We start from the raw sequence: 17,585 nt of genomic DNA on the forward strand, positions 1-17,585 counted from the left end.
ACTTAGAATAAGTGAACCCAGCAGCTGTATTAAAAGGCACTAGGAAAAAGTATAACAAAATGTTTAACCAGGTAAGGTTACTGGGGATGTTGCTTTTACCCAATTTAATGGTACTCAAAGGGATTAAAGGCTGAGTCAACCCTACTGGGAATTGAACCTGTGACCCGCAAGGGTTGAAGGAATTTTTTGATAAAGCAATAGCCCACTGAGCTATCACACCCCACACCACACCACACCACACCACCTTGTGGCAATATTAAATGGCTGAACTTTTATCCAGAGGCTTTAATAAAAAGTCCAACAGAGGCTTAGGAAAAAGTTAATCCAGCTACTATATTAAAAGGTCAAACAGAGGCCTACGAATGAGAGACTCCAGTTGCTATATTAAAAGCCCTACAGGTGGGGAGCGGAGCCAACTCACGATCTGAGCAGTCACATGTCTGCGGAGCTCCGTCGACTAAGCACAATAAAGCCTTAAATTGCCTTAGTTCTGTTTAAAAGTTATACTACACTTAGGGCTCACTCTCCCTATACTGCCCACGGCAGAACGTCCGCACTGGTTGAAACCGGGCAAGATAAGACCCAATTGCCTCCCTTGACTACGACCACCCTCCCACCCCCAATCTATTTGACCCACGTACATAACAGTGGATGGAGCTGCTCCACTTACCATCTTGAGATGCCATAGTAAGTTATCCAATTTTGTTAATTGTTACTCAATGTTTATCTGTCCTATAACCATCCTGGACCACAGTTGTCACACTCACAAGCCCTCACCTTAAGTTACCCTGGGCTTACTACCTAGCCACCAAGAGGTCCACAACTCGGTAGGGAGCAGGCATATTAATAAGAATATTACATGGTTTATGTTATAAGTTTCACACCAACACCATCTACCTTTTGCAGCTCACGCTCTTAAGTCATGCCTGCAACTAATGCAAAGGACTTACATGCCGTGTACGCTGCTATTCCAGCACAATGGTGCAGAATCACAGAAACCTCTGAAATGGACGCTATCCTGTTCTTCCTGGGACCTGGTCATATCGCTCGACCTACTACCACCACCTGGAATCCCACTACCGCGGTCCTGTTCACTCCCGCATCCCGAGGAGCAACAAAATTCATAATATAATCAGTAACATGTTAACTGTTCTCATAAAAAAGTGCCAATATCTAAACTGCCACACTACTGTTTATCAATGCTGTATCATGTTGATGCCTGTCACTGCTGTCGTGGCAAGCATGTACACACACACACACACACATATACACATACACATATCCATATATAACACACATATTTATATATATATTCCAGAATGCACAAATAGAGAGCCAATTAAGAACGGATTGCAGTGGCAATAAAAGGGCCTTATAAGCGTAAAGCAGAAAGATTAACTACCAGCCAACTGAGGAATTATTTATGTTTTATTGTTATGCTTATTTTTAGTTATCAATAGTTTTTTTTAAAGTTTCCCAAAGAAGTGATCTATGATCTTTCTTCATATGCAGCTATATGGTGAATTTGCTGTTTTATATTTAGAACCACCACTTACCAAGTTACAAGCTAGGAGAGGGAGCAAGATTACCCATAATCCTACTGTGTCATACACTAGAACTAACTGAATAAACTGGCTTTACCTTTGTGAGTGTTAAAGACTTATACCTAGTTATAATTGTTTTGTTGGGGGGGGGGGGGTGTGGGGAAGAGTAGCAGATTTGCTTGGCTTAATTCCTGCTAACCAATGGTTAGTGGAAGAGAGGTATGATACATTTACACTTATTAAGAAGTTTATACTCACCGTTGCTAAGAAGAGAATGTAACTGTCCACCGTATGCCAGAAGTAAATTAGACAGTATATATACAGGTAGTGAAGGGCCATAGAATCGTATTATCTGGAAAAAAATTATAATCTTGGAATTAATAGAAAACTTTTAATGACTGGATTTAGAAATATGTCAATACAGCAAGAAACAATGAGTAGATTGTTAGTGAAAACAAATGTGACCATAAATCCAAAAATCATTATAGGGATGCTCAAGGCATCAAAACAACTGTAATTTTATGAAGCAGTTTGGGTGTATAGATCATGCCCCTCCAGTCTCACTGCTCAATTATCTGTCACTATAGTATTAAAGGGACACTATAGGCACCCAGAGCACTTCATCTCATTGAAGTGTTCTGGGTGCAATGCCTCTGTCCCCCTTAAGCCTCCAATTGTAATTATTGCAGTTATTGATAAACTGTAATAATTACCTTTATGGGTTAACTCCATTCTAGTGGCTGTCTACCAGGCAGCCACTAGAGGCGCTTCCAGGTTCTTAGCATATTTTTGATCTGCTAAATGACATTGGATGTCCTCACGCTTTGCATGAGGACATCCAGCGTCAGCTAAAATCCCATAGGAAAGCATTTAATCAACACTTTCCTATGGGGAAGTCCTAGTTCCACTAAATGGTCTTTCTAAAAATACCATTATTTGCATCATATCATATAATTTACTATAATTTTTTTTTTTTATAAAATATGATGAAAATATGTAAAAAAACAAAACAAAACACCTTTTCTAGCATTGACCCCCAAAATCTGTTACACAACCGCACTAAATAGTTTCAAAATTTTGTCCTGAGTTTAGAAATACCCAATGTTAACATGTTCTTAGCTTTTTTGGGGAAAGTTATAGGGCTATACGTACAAGTAGGATATTACTGTTTCAAAATATATATATATTTTTTTTTCAATTTATGTTTTTATTAGAATTGGATATTCATAATATAACTTTATCATAATATGAGAGTAGTATCAAGAATTAGGTAACATAAGATTATAACAATAATTAGAAATAGGTAGCACAGTATTATAATGATGTCTCAGAGTTCGCTATGCTGTAGTGTAACATATATCAACCTGACTATATCTACATTTAATGTCCGGTTACAATAACAAGTCGTCTGTTGGGGCTGTAAGAGGTGTATTGAAGAGTAGGTGACGCTCAGGTGAGGTTTCAGGTGGTGACTGATCTCGCGCTACTTGCGCCACAGCTGGTCAGCTAGACGGGATCTGAGGGTATGTGTGCCGCCACTTAGTGGTGAGGCTTGTGAGTGTCTCTTGGGCGATTTCGCTATATACATGTTTGTCTTCGGACCCAGATTGCTTTTGGGCGTACTTTGCGCTGCGGTGTCCTCTTCTGTGGAGTCTGGCCCCCCGGGCTCCGGAAGGTGCAGCTGATTGAGAAACTCCTTTTGGTCGTCCATAGAAGTCAGGATGAGCGTCTGGTTTCCCCGTGGTACCTCCAGGGACCCGTCTGCTCCCCATCGGTATCTGACTCCTGCACCTCGCAGTCGTTTGGCAACTGGTGCAAGTTGCCTCCGTTCCGCAAGTGCTGCGAATGGTAGATCCCCATATAGGGCCACCGTGTTGCCTTCCATTTGCACAGTGCCCAGGTCTCTTGAGCGGGACATGATAGCGGTGCGGGTTGCCATGTCCTTTGTGACCACTATAGTGTCTCTGGTCGCGTTTTCCGGTGCCGTTGCCGCTTTCCGGATTCGAAACGCTGAAAGTATTGCGGCGGGGTCAGCGCCTCCTTTAAGGCCCATTGAAGATAATAGGCGATGTATATAGGGTATTAACGCCTCTCCTTCTACATTTTCTGGAATCCCTCTGAGGCGTATGTTCCGCCTTCTGTGTCGAGCTTCCATAGTGGTGACAGTCCGGGTTAGTTTCTGGACTTGTGAGGAGAGAGTCTGCATTGTGTCTTGGGAGTTCTGCATCTGATGGTCTCTTGCCTTTTCTCTAGTTTCCATTGCTGTTAGCCTTTGTTGTATGTCCCCCACCTCTTTCTGTGTGTTTAAAATATCTGCCCTCCATACTTCTCTCATTTCTTGTAAGAGATCCCTGATGTCTCTTTTCGTGACAGGGGATGATTCTGCCTCTGATTCTGTGTCAGGACATGGGAGTTCAGACTCTGCTGTATGTGAGGTAAGACTTTCCCTGTCGTCCTGGGAGTCTTCCTCTGCACTACTAACTGCGGCCGCCATCTTGGCAGCTGCCTGTGGATTAGGCCTTGTAAATGATAGCCGGATATCAGCTAATTTGGGTGTTTCTGGCTGGCGGTTTTTCTTATTTTTGCGCCCCATTAGTGTCTCTGGTCGAGGGGCGTGTGTGTGGCCGATTTTGGGAGCTGGATGTCGGGTGAGTGCTTACTTTTTTTGTCTGCTGATACGGAGCTCCACACACTTGCGTCTTGATCGCTCGGCAGCCGGCCACGCCCCTCGTCTCAAAATATATATTTTTAAAATTTATTATTAGTGAAATTTTAACACAACACTGTTATAAAACAGATAAATCTCACAACTCATATGTACATATTTTTTATTAAAGTAGACCACCTAAGGTAATCAGTATGTCCAGTGTTTTTTTAGTAGTCACTTAGTCACAAACACTGGCCAAAGTTAGCATTTATATTTGTTTGTGTGTAAAAAATGCAAAAAAAAAAAAAAAACAATTATGAACGCTAACTTTGGCCAGTGTTTGTGACTAAGTGGCTACTAAAAAAAGACTGAACATACCCCATTTGCAATACCTTGTATTGGCAAATGGTATGCCATCATGGGTGTAATTCTCAATCCTGGGCTACCATATGCTGTCAAAGGCAACATAACCAATCTGGCAAATTTCAATGTGAAAAAATGGAAAATCAAGCCTTATATTTAACCCTGTAACTTTCAAAAACACTATAAAACCTGTACATGGGGGCTACTGTTATACTCAGGAGACTTCGCTGAACACAAATATTAGTGTTTCAAAACAGTAAAACGTATCACAACAATATCATCAGTGAAAGTGCCGTTTGTGTGTGAAAAATGCAAAAAACGTAACTTTCACTGACAATATCATTGCTGTGATATGTTTTACTTTTTTGAAACACTAATATTTGTGTTTAGTGATATCTCCTGGGTATAACAGTACCCCCCATGTACAGGGTTTAGGGTGTCTTGGAAAGTAACAGGGTTAAATATAGTGCTAGCAAATTAAATTCTCTGGACTTTCTGCCTGGGTTATCAGGCAGGTCCCCCAAATTGCAATCTATAAAATTACTTAAAGGACCACTATAGGCACCCAGACCACTTCAGCTTAATGAAGTGGTCTGGGTGCCAGGTCCACCTAGGATTAACCCTTTCTGCTGTAAACATAGCAGTTTCAGAGAAACTGCTATGTTTACAAATGGGTTAATCTAGCCTCTAGTGGCTGTCTCATTGACAGCCACTAGAGGTGCTTCTGCGCTTCTCACTGTGATTTTCACAGTGAGAAGACGCCAACGTCCATAGGAAAGCATTGAGAAAGCTTTCCTATGAGACTGGCTGAATGCGCGCACGGCTCTTGCCGCGCATGCGCATTCAGCCGATGACGGGGAAAGGAGGCGGAGAGTCTCCAGCACCGAGGGAGCAGGGCGCTGGAGAAAGGTAAGTGTTTAACCCCTTCCTCTCCATCCAGCCCGGCGGGAGTGGGACCCTAAGGGTAGGGGCACCCTAAGGGCACTATATGAGTATGTTTTCCTGGCACTATAGTGGTCCTTTAATTATGTCAAAATATTATAGAATTTAAATATATATATACCGTATATACTCGAGTATAAGCCGACCCGAATATAAGCCGAGGCCCCTAATTTTATCCCAAAAAACTGGGAAAACTTATTGACTCGAGTATAAGACTAGGGTGGGAAATGCAGCAGCTACTGGTAAATTTCTAAATAAAATTAGATCCTAAAAAAAAAATATATTAATTGAATATTTATTTACAGTGTGTGTATAATGAATGCAGTGTGTGCGTATGTGTGTGTGTATGAGTGCAGCGTGTGTGTATGAGTGCAGCGTGTGTATGAGTGCAGCGTGTGTGTGCATGAATGCAGTGTGTGTGTGCATGAATGCAGTGTGTGAATGCAGTGTGTGCAGGGCCGGTGCAAGGATATTTGCCGCCGTAGGCAAAAAATTTTTTGCCGCCCCCTCCCCCCCCCATATGTCCTGACTTCCCCTCCTCCTCCCTCAGTGGTCCTTACCTCCGCACCCCCGTGTTCCTTCACCCCCCCCCAGTGGTCCTGACTCACCTCTCCCCTAGTGGTCCTTACCCTCCCCTCCCCTAGTGGTCCTTATCCCACCCCCATCCTCTCATAGTGGTCCTTATCCCCCTTCTCCCTCCCATAGTGTTCCTTATCCCCCCCATAGTGGTCCATATACCCCCCCCTCCCTCCCATAGTGGTCCTTATACCTCCCCTCCCTCCCATAGTGGTCCTTATCCCACCCCCTCCCATAGTGGTCCTTATACCCCCCTCCCTCCAATAGTGGTCCTTATCCCCCCCCTCCCTCCAATAGTGGTCCTTATACCCCCCCTCCCTCCCATAGTGGTCCTTATACCCCCCTCCCTCCCATAGTGGTCCTTATCCCCCCCCTCCCTCCCATAGTGGTCCTTATCCCCCCCTCCCTCCCATAGTGGTCCTTATCCCCCCCCCTCCCTCCCATAGTGGTCCTTATACCCCCCTCCCTCCCATAGTGGTCCTTATACCCCCCTCCCTCCCATAGTGGTCCTTATGCCCCCCCTCCCTCCCATAGTGGTCCTTATCCCCCCCCTCCCTCCCATAGTGGTCCTTATCCCCCCCTCCCTCCCATAGTGGTCCTTATACCCCCCTCCCTCCCATAGTGGTCCTTATCCCCCCCTCCCTCCCATAGTGGTCCTTATCCCCCCCTCCCTCCCATAGTGGTCCTTATCCCCCCCCCTCCCTCCCATAGTGGTCCTTATCCCCCCCTCCCTCCCATAGTGGTCCTTATACCCCCTCCCTCCCATAGTGGTCCTTATACCCCCCTCCCTCCCATAGCGGTCCTTATACCCCCCTCCCTCCCATAGTGGTCCTTATACCCCCCTCCCTCCAATAGTGGTCCTTATCCCCCCCCCTCCCTCCCATAGTGGTCCTTATCCCCCCCCCTCCCTCCCATAGTGGTCCTTATCCCCCCCTCCCTCCCATAGTGGTCCTTATACCCCCCTCCCTCCCATAGTGGTCCTTATCCCCCCCCTCCCTCCCATAGTGGTCCTTATCCCCCCCTCCCTCCCATAGTGGTCCTTATCCCCCCCCCTCCCTCCCATAGTGGTCCTTATCCCCCCTCCCTCCCATAGTGGTCCTTATCCCCCCCTCCCTCCCATAGTGGTCCTTATACCCCCCTCCCTCCCATAGTGGTCCTTATCCCTCCCCCTCCCTCCCATAGTGGTCCTTATGCCCCCCCTCCCTCCCATAGTGGTCCTTATGCCCCCCCCTCCCTCCCATAGCGGTCCTTATACCCCCCTCCCTCCCATAGTGGTCCTTATACCCCCCCCCCCTCCCATAGTGGTCCTTATACTCCTTTTTTAAATTATTATTATTTCTTATTTTATTTGTATATATTTTTTTTCGTCCCCCCTCCCTGCTTGATATAGGGCAGGGAGGGGGGCTCTCCTTCCCTGGTGGTCCAGTGAGGGGGAGAGGGGGGCTGGCAGAGCTGTAACTTACCTGTCCTGCAGCTCCTGTCAGCTCTCTCCTCCTCGGCGCCGTCCGTGAAGCTCCCTCTGTCAGCTTCCAGTACTTACACTGGGAGCTGACCGAGGTGCTGAACGGACGGCGCGGAGGAGGAGAGAGCTGACAGGAGCTGCAGGACGGGTAAGTACAGCTCTGCCAGCCCCCCTCTCCCCCAGTCTGTATTATGGCAATGCAAATTGCCATAATACAGACCTTGACTCGAGTATAAGCCGAGTTGGGGTTTTTCAGCCCAAAAAACTCGAGTATATACGGTACATATTTATATATTTGAAATCTGTGTATATTGTGAAGCCTGTGCCCTGTGTGAATCCTTTCCCCTCGGGAAGCACTAGGAGCATCCATCAATGGAGGTACCCAGTCGGATTACACAGAGGATTGGAGGAAGGCAGTTGTGGTTCCTCTATTCAAAAATGGTTCAAAATACTTGCCTGGAAATTATAGACCCGTGAGCTTACCTTCTGTGGCTGGGAAAGTATTTGAAATGTTTTTAAGGGAGAATATTCAAGAATTCATTGAGAAGAACATGGTTATCAGCAAATAATCTGCATGGTTTATGGAGCACAGGTAATGTCAAACTAACTTGATTGCATTCCACAAAGAAGTAAGTAGAAGTATAGATTAGGGTGTTGCAGTGGATGTGCTCTATTTGGATTTTGCCAAGGTGTTTGATACATTTCCACACAATCTATTAGTGTTCAAGCTCAAAGAAATCAGTATAGATGAAAATTCTTGTTCTTGGGTAGAACATTGGCTTAAAAATAGAGTGCAGAGAGGTGTAATTAATGGTAAATTTACAAGCTGGACAGAGGTGGCAAGTGGTGTTCCTCAGAGGTCTCTTCTGGGATCCCTTCTACGTGACTTCCAATGTTTTTTTCAAGATCATTTATAAATATGTTGAAAAAAGCATTGGAAGTAACGTTTCAGTGTCTGCAGATGACACAAAACTCTGTAAATACAATGTGAGCAAGATGTTACTTTGCGGCAGAGGGATTTAGATAGACTTGGGGACTGGGCACTCAAATGGCAGATTAATTTTGATGTAGAAAAAAGCAAAGTTATGCACGTCAGTTTAAAGAATGTACAAGCAACCTATACCCTTAATAGAAGTGAAATATTGATAACAGCACACGAGAAGGATTTAGGAATTGTTGTAGACAACAAACTATGCAACAATGTGCAATGTCAATCAGCCGTGGCGAAGGCCAGTAAGATATTGTCATGCATGAAAAAGGCATTAGATCTCGGGAGAATAATATCATTTTGCCTCTTTAGAAATCACTGGTAAGACCACATCTTGAATATGCTGTGAAATTTGGTTACTTGTTCTAAAGAAGGATATTATGGCACTACAAAAAGTGCAGAGGCGGGCTAAAATATGAATGAAAGGAATGGAACATTTTAGCTATGAAGAAATTTTAACAAATTTAAACCTCTTCAGCTTATAAAAATATTGCCTCAGAGGGAATATGATAACATTATACAAATATATCCGGGGCCAATACACACCATTGTGTGGACATCTATTCACAAACAGGACTATACATAGGACACAAGGTCATGCATTTAAACTGGAAGAAAGAAGATTTAGTCTAAGGTAAAGGAAATGTTTTTTTTTTTTTACCATACGAACAATAAGGATGTGGAATTCTCTCCCTAAAGAAGTGTTTTTTGTCAGAGTCCATACAGATGTTTAAACATCAACTAGATTAATACTTGCAAAAACATAATATTCAATTATACAATGTTTCAACTGTAGGGTAATAGCCTCTTGATCCATGGATAAATCTGACTGCCATTCTGGGGTCAAGAGGGATTTTTTCCCTTAGTCTGTTGCACAATTGAAAGTCCTTCAAATTGTTTTTGTTTTTTGTTTTTTTGTCTTCTTTTGGATCAACAGCAAAAAACAAAAGTGAGGAAGGCTGAACTTGATGGACACATGTCTCTTTTCAGCCTAAGTAACTATATGCAAACTAAGGTCCACGTGCGGTCCATGTGCACGACAGTAGCCATGATACAGGAGAATAACTATGTAACTATGTGTAAATACTACCAACATATTCTGCATTGTCTTACAATTATTGAAAGGGGAAGAGGTGAAGATATCCCTGCTCAAACAAGATTACAATCATATTGTTCGGTGCCCTGCCTATGGAATGTAAGGATCTGATCCCCTCAACTTATAGCACTTAACTCCTCTGTAAGTATACACCATATTCTTTTAGAGTACTACAAATGGTATTCTCCTCCCCTTTTAGTTATATTTACAAAATATAATCAATTTAATATTCTATGTTTTTCAACCTATTTCAGAGGAAAATGCTAAACCTACGTATATTATTACAATGCAAGTGTCATTGTTTGTATAACAAGTAGCCTAGTAACAAAAAGTTCATTTTTCTACTATTCTCATTCGACTGACAAACACACAGATGCATCCTTTAGCATTTAGCCTATAAAATTAAAGGGATTGGTTGTGAAAATTGTTACTTTAAATTGGCAGATCAAATCTAGTACATTTAAGATCATGTTTTAGGTTTAATTAGTAATTAAGCAATGCAGAAATATACCGTAGTTACTTGTGCTCTGTCACAAACCCCAAAGTACAAAGTATCCAAGAAATTCATAATCAAATGCAAGTAAAGAATAAAAAAAGAACAATCACTCACCTGACCGAGTATTTGCAAAAATGAAGTATAAATTGTTACCTAAAAAATACATACAATAATTAAAAAAAATACAAAAAAAACTACTTGGTTTCCATGTAGATAAGGGTTGGATGAGATCACTTGGCAGACTATTATTACTTAATACTGCTGAAATTTATTCACATTCTCTGATACAGTTGAATATGTGTATACTAGCATTTTTAGAATGTTTCTAGGCTACATAGTGCTAACTGTAAGAGGGGACATTGAAATCCCATTATGGTAAACGAGATATTTCTGCATAAATGGGATTATGAACTGCCCTCAGTTGTCTAAATACTCACAATAATAAAAAAAATTATAATAAAAACTTTAGTAAACTTTAATAAAAATACAATAAAAAGTTAGTAACAATTTGATTATTAGAAGTAGAAAGAAAGGTCCAGTTTGCCTAACGGTGAAAGTCTTAAAAGGGATAATATAGTCACCAAAACAACTTTAGTTTAATATGGCAGTTTTTGTGTATAGATAATGCCTCTGAAGTTTTACTGCTCAATTCATTTCCATTTAAGAGTTAACACTTGTTTTTGTTTATGCTGACACTTAAAATTGTTTAATTTTCAATCAGATGTTAACTTACTTTAAAGGTTTGTATCTCCTGCTCTGTAAATTAAACTTACATTTAATTTACAGTTTAATTTACAGAGCTCCTGCAGGGTTTAGCAAGCTATTAAAAGAGCAGGCGGTAAGAAATTCTAAATTAAACCGACTTTTCATTAACAGAAGAGTAAACACTAGATGACACTTTACAGGAAGTGTTTAAGAAGGTTGTGTAAGTCACATGTATGGAAGTGTGACTAGAGCTGTATAAACTGATAAAATGATTTAACTCCTAAATAGTAGAGTATTGAGCAGTGAGACTGCAGGGGCATGATATATACACCAAAACTGTTTCATTAAGCTTAAGTTGTTTCGGTAAATAGTGTCCCTCTAATTAGAAACATTTTTAATGGAACACTATAGGGTCAGGAACACAAACATGTATTCCTGAACCTATGGTGTTTAATACACCATTTAGGTGGCTTGCCCCCCCCAGAGAAAATGTTAAAACTAAACTTATTTTGGCCCCTCCCCAATCCGCCTCCTTGGTGACATCAGAATTTCTGATTTTTAGCCAATCCAATTCTTTACCATAGGAAAATCATTGGATTGGCTGAAGTTGGCAAGGAGGCGGGATGGGGGCGTGGCTAAACACAGTTTTGTCCAATCAGCACCTCCTTATAGAGATGCATTGAAACAATGCATCTCTATGAGGAAAATTCATTGTCTCCATGCAGAGCTTGGAGATGCTGAACGGCAGTGCTGCCTACTGTGCAGCACTGCCCAAGGAAGCACCTCCAGTGGCCTTCTGAGGAGTGGCCACTGGAGGTGTCCCTAGGGGGCAATGTAAACACTGCTTTTTCTATGAAAAGGCAGTGTTTGCATTAAATGCCTGAGGCGATGATTATACTCATCATAACAAGTACATTAAGCTGTAGGTGACTATAGTGGCCCTTTAACCCCTTAAGGACACATGACATGTGTGACATGTCATGATTCCCTTTTATTCCAGAAGTTTGGTCCTTAAGGGGTTAAATATTGCCAAGTGTCTCAAAACCAATTCTACCACGTCACATCAAGAGATGATATTTGACTTGAAATGGAACGTATATTATACGTCACCAGCAACAAATGATTAATAACCCCAAGAATGCAACATCAGGGGCTTGACAAGACAGTTTTGCAGTCCTTAACATTCATGATTAGACACAAATATACCTAGTAATCTACAAATATTTATTTAGACACACAGAATTATTCATTCATTACTTGCTGCACACAACACAACACAATCACACACTAAACCACATTCATAGTAATACCTAATGGGCAGGCATTATTTTTCTGGCCTTTCCCTGAGCCACGGAGAAGCAGCAAGGTGGCAAACTATAGCAGGCAGTAGCCAGTCCACTGTCATATCTGTGTATTATTTTTGCCACCGCAGCAAACCAGAGAGGGGGTGTTGACAAGGCTGAGGGGGGAGACAGCTGATTTAGGAAGCAGCATCTGTAGGTCTCCACCCCCTCCACAATTTTATCCCGTTTTCACAAAGCAACTGGAAAATGGGCATGCAACTATTAGCCTAATGCCCCAAAACATCCCCCGTAGAGTTGCATGTGACTTCTATAAACTGTGTGGATAAGGCATGATATAACGCAAGTCTGCAAAGGGTGGTAAAGGGCATGGCAGATGGCAAAAGAACAAAGAGTGAATTGGGCTGTAGCTGTAGGATGGCATGGCTGTGACTGAGCAGGGAGGATGGAGGTGATTTGAAATTTAACAGGCGACGTAATTTCGTTGGTGGGAGACTAAAAAATATTTTAGACATGGCAGGTAAGACAGGAGTTGAAATAAGATGAGTGAAAAGGCATGGGCCATTAATGGATAAGGCAAAGTTTGTAATTGGACAAGACATTGAGGGCAGTGGCTGATAAGGAACATGGGAGGGAGGGCAGATGTTCATATGGGACATGGACATTACATACAGCCAGCACACACCACATACAGCCTGCACACACACACCACACACTACATACAGCCAGCACACACGCCACAAGCACTACAAACAGGCAGTACCCGCACGCATTATATACATTCAGCATGCACACATTCCATATATCGAGCACACACATCCCATTCACGCATTCCATACAGCCAGCACAAACATCCCCTGCACGCATTCCATATATCCAGCACACACATATACGACACACCTTCCATACAGCCAGCTCACATATCCCATGCACGCATTCCATACAGCCAGCAAACACAACTAATACACATTACATACAGCCAGAACCACCCCCTGGCACGCACACATTCATTAGATGCACCCCCCCCCCACACACACACATACTACAATGAGCTGACACACCACCACAAACACACACACTACACTAAGCTGACACATCACCACACACACACACTACACTGAGCTGACACCACCACACACACTACACTGAGCTGACACCACCACACACACACTACACTGAGCTGACACCACCACACACACACTACACTGAGCTGACACCACCACACACACTACACTGAGCTGACACACCACCCCACACACATACACACACACTACACTGAGCTGACACACCACCACACACACATACTACACTGAACTGACACACCATCACACATATACATACTACACTGAGCTGACACACAACCACATACACAAAGAAGAAAAAGAAGAGAAAGGAGAAACCTTCAACTCCTAATTTTCCAAATTAAATCCAAATGTTGAAATAGAGTTACAAAATACACGGTTATATCCATAGCGGAGTTGTGAGAAGTTTTCCAGTTCAGCTACTTTTGTTTTTATCATAATGATACACAAATGACTTCTAGCAAACATACACAAATGCACATTAGCAGTCATGCAGACACCAGATCTCATCATTAAACCTATTTTTTTATGATTAGAATTATAGAACTATGTTTCTCACCTCGTAATAACAATCTGCAGATGAATAAAGTGTCAGGGTAATCACATCAGTGCAATGTTCAGGCTGTGCAGCATGAAGTTTGGCAGATATTTTCAGTGGTTCATCATCACTATTTGAATAAAATTATAAATGGAAATATTTATTTTTTGGGGGGGAGAAGCTCCACATTTCTTTGTAATGGTTTAGGTTTTAGCATGTGTAATAGACATTTTTATTAAAATGTGACTAAATCAAAAGTTGCTACTGACTCAAGAAGAAATATAATAAATGTTATATAGCGTAGGAACGTAAAAGAGTAAAACACTACATCATACCAGGCTCGACCACACGTAATTGGTTTTAACTGACATTTTACACATCATTTCGTTTAAATTGTACATGATTGTGTCTTTTCCCACGTATTTCCTTAAGAGTATTCATTAGGGGTAAGTGTATAATATTGATAGAATTCTATTGCGCTCTATTTGGTTACAGTTACAACGTGTGTCTACATGTTACAACGTGTTGCGCATTGGGGGGAAGTCAACACTTGCTGTAGCAGCAAATGTAATTGAGACTAACAGGGAGAATTTTTGTTCACAATTTTTCATAAAAATCCAATTCAGACAAGGCAAAGCCTGGAAAAAATTGCAAATAAAGTGGAGAAATAGAAGTATTGTTTTATTTCTAATATCCTCTTTGGTGACCTCCAGGTGTAAAGTACAGAGCTTATAGCAATGATTGACAGGGAGGTTCCCCGTTGCAGTAAGGCTGTCAGCAGGGTTGACCGCTATTAAGTCTAAAAGAATAGATGGACTATCTTTAGACTTCTTTTGGTAAATGTACAAAAAAAAAATACATTATTGTAAGATTGTGATTCAAAATAAATACTGGTAGGATAGGCTATATTTTACTTTAACCCATTCACTACCGGGCACTTTTTGTTTTAAAACATATCAGCATAACATTTATTTGAATAAGGGATTCATAGCTAACATAACATAAATTCACAGTATTTTTTATGTTTCACTTATTCATTCGCCCTTTATAAAAATGTGAAATTTTGAAATCAAAAGCTTTAGCCAGTATACAGTGTCTTTTAGCTTGCAATATTTCAATCAGGATCTGAAAGGTTATTTTAAAAACAAAAATGCATTTTCTTTATCACATACAGTAGTTGTGACAAAATATATAAATAAAAGTGGTCGAAAAAAACTTGCTTATAGGTATTTGTAAGGATCCTAAAGGCATTACTAGCAGTAAGAGAATGTAAAAGGAATGCCTGCACTATATAAGGCCCACATACAGTAACTACAGTTAAAGTATATATTTTATAGCAATCTTTATTAACCTCTGGACTGCTAAAGTAATGCTCACAGTGTAATTGTAGAGTTCATTCGCTCCTCCCCGACTGTAAGAATGCTATTACCCAGTGAAATTTCCTGCACTGTTTGAAAGCATGTCGTGAGCTGACATTTTTAGCCACTTTACAGGTATTATATCAGTAAGTAGTGGCTTCTGGCAGAGAAATTCAGTCTTCTACAGGCTGGTAATCATAACTAGAGTATAAATGAGTGAGGCTTTATGGACTAGATTTCACACTGCAAAATATCTGAAACTAAAACCGTTTATTCTGATATTGAAGGGGTTAATGGTGATTATATTCCATTTGTTTATTTCGCCTGTTTGTTAAAAGATACACGATAAAATAATATACCTCGAGGTTCTAATAATATCATCATGAGACCATGGCACATGAAATTTGTAAATACTAGATTTTCTCTCTGTAAAGCAGAAATATGATCAATATATAAACACACAAGTGAATAATAAATATTTACATTTTCATATTGTAAATACAAACACACACACATTATATATACATACACACACACACACACACACACACACACACTTACAATTATTTTATTTCACAATATATTCAAACTGTATTCAAAATGGCCAAGTCATAGCATTACCTACTTAGCATTACCTTGGATAGATTAAAGGGAAGTATTCTCTCATCTTCTCTCAGCATAAAAATTGCAAGAGAGCAAGAGATCTGTGCCTCTGGAGAGGCATGACTGAAGAAATCTGGTGGGAAAGACAGACGGATAAAAGACTGCTGGGGTATTAGCAGGGGAAGCGAAATGAGAACCCTCCCAGGAATATGATATAATCATTGGTGTAACTACAGTTATGGGTATGAAAAATGAAATATTACAGGAATGTTAGTGGCAAACAATATGTTTACTAAGAGAAAACAAAATTCTTGCACTAGCCATGGAACTGCTATCTGCTCTACAAATTGCCCATTAAATTAAGCAGTTTTACTCACCTTTTTTCCACCAGCGCGAAGATCCAGTTCCCGCATGTAGATCCAGGGCTGAGCTTCTCCATTAAAATGGAGGTTAGCTGTGAGAAGCAAGTGTGACTCAAGAGGCATTTTTAACTCTACAATGAAAGCATTGCCGTATGTACTAAACAGCTAAGTTTTACATTTGATAACATGAGGAACCCGCTATTGTGCCGTCAGCCATCTTGCTGCAAACAGTCAGTTTATAGAATATAACCTATGGAATACAATCTTTTTTTTTATTCTGCTTTTTAACCCCTTAAGGATGGAGGCATTTGTACAAGTTCTGATCAGAACAAAACCTAGAATTTGAGCTATATGTCTGTTCAACCATACTTTACCTCTTTCATATTAAGTGTACCCAACACTCTTGATGGTAAGGTATGTCTTTTTGCTGATGCTACTAAGATATGTAAAAGGGTTGATGTCCCAGGAGGGATAAGCCAAATGGCAAATGATTTAGGTAAACTAGAAAAATGGTCAGAGTTGTGGCAACTGACATTTAATGTGGATAAGTGCAAGATAATGCATCTTGGGCATAAAAACCCAAGAGCGGAGTACAGAATATTTAATAGAGTCCTAACCTCAACATCTGAGCAAAGAGATTTAGGGGGGGGGGGGGGGGAGGGGGGAGTTATTTATGATGACTTAAAAGGTAGGCAGACAATGTAATAGAGCAGCAGGAAATGCTATCAGAAAGCTTGGTTGTATAGGGAGAGGTATTAGCAGTAAAAAGAGGGAAGTGCTCTAGTCATTGTACAGAACACTGGTGAGACCTCACTTGGAGTATTGTACGCAGTACTGGAGACCCGTATCTCCAGAAGGATATTGATACTTTTAGAGAGAGTTCACAGGTTCATGGATTGCAGGATAAAACTTACAAGGAAAGGTTAAAAGAACTTAACATGTATAGCTTGGAGGAAAGACGAGACAGGGGGGATATGATAGAAACATTTAAATACATAAAGGGAACCAACATAGTAAAGGAGGAGACTATATTTAAAAGAAGAAATACTACCACAACAAGAGGACATAGTTTTAAATTAGAGGGGCAAAGATTAAAAAATAATATCAGGAAGTATTACTTTACTGAGAGGGTAGTGGATGCACGGAATAGCCTTCCAGCTGGTATAGGTTAACACAGTGAAGGAGTTTGCATGGAATAGGCATAAGGCTATCCTAGATACACGATAAGGCCAGGGACTAATGAAAGTATTTAGACAATTGGGCAGACTAGATGGGCCGAATGGTTCTTATCTGCCGTCACATTCTATGTTTCTATGGTCCAGGATAATGAACGACTTTGCAACCTGCCACAAGAGTGCTTTTTGGAGGGAAGGTGCATGAGACTAAGGGGAAGAAACGCTACCTGAGAGCCAGATGGAGCACCCTATATTTTGGACGCAGGAGTTCCCGAAAGATGACCGGCCAAAGCACCAAACTCCCTGGAACTGTTTTTGGAATAGGACCACGTGGGCGGCTGGTCAGA

At 41.3% G+C, this 17,585-nt stretch overlaps 1 protein-coding gene across 3 annotated transcripts in view; it reads right to left on the reverse strand.

Annotated features, from left to right (window-relative positions):
* The window catches only part of PGAP1 (post-GPI attachment to proteins inositol deacylase 1), a 492,260-nt gene that overhangs the window by 95,974 nt on the left and 378,701 nt on the right, over window positions 1–17,585 (reverse strand). For all 3 annotated transcript variants that reach the window (XM_063430206.1, XM_063430207.1, XM_063430208.1), the window contains 4 exons: window positions 15,458–15,524; window positions 13,762–13,870; window positions 10,229–10,267; window positions 1,803–1,896 (listed from right to left, as the gene is read on the reverse strand). In XM_063430206.1, coding sequence (XP_063286276.1) covers window positions 1,803–1,896; window positions 10,229–10,267; window positions 13,762–13,870; window positions 15,458–15,524 — 309 coding nt within the window. The remainder of the gene's footprint in view (window positions 1–1,802; window positions 1,897–10,228; window positions 10,268–13,761; window positions 13,871–15,457; window positions 15,525–17,585) is intronic.

The sequence above is a fragment of the Pelobates fuscus genome, chromosome 8 (assembly GCF_036172605.1).
Source record: "Pelobates fuscus isolate aPelFus1 chromosome 8, aPelFus1.pri, whole genome shotgun sequence".
NCBI lineage: Eukaryota > Metazoa > Chordata > Amphibia > Anura > Pelobatidae > Pelobates > Pelobates fuscus.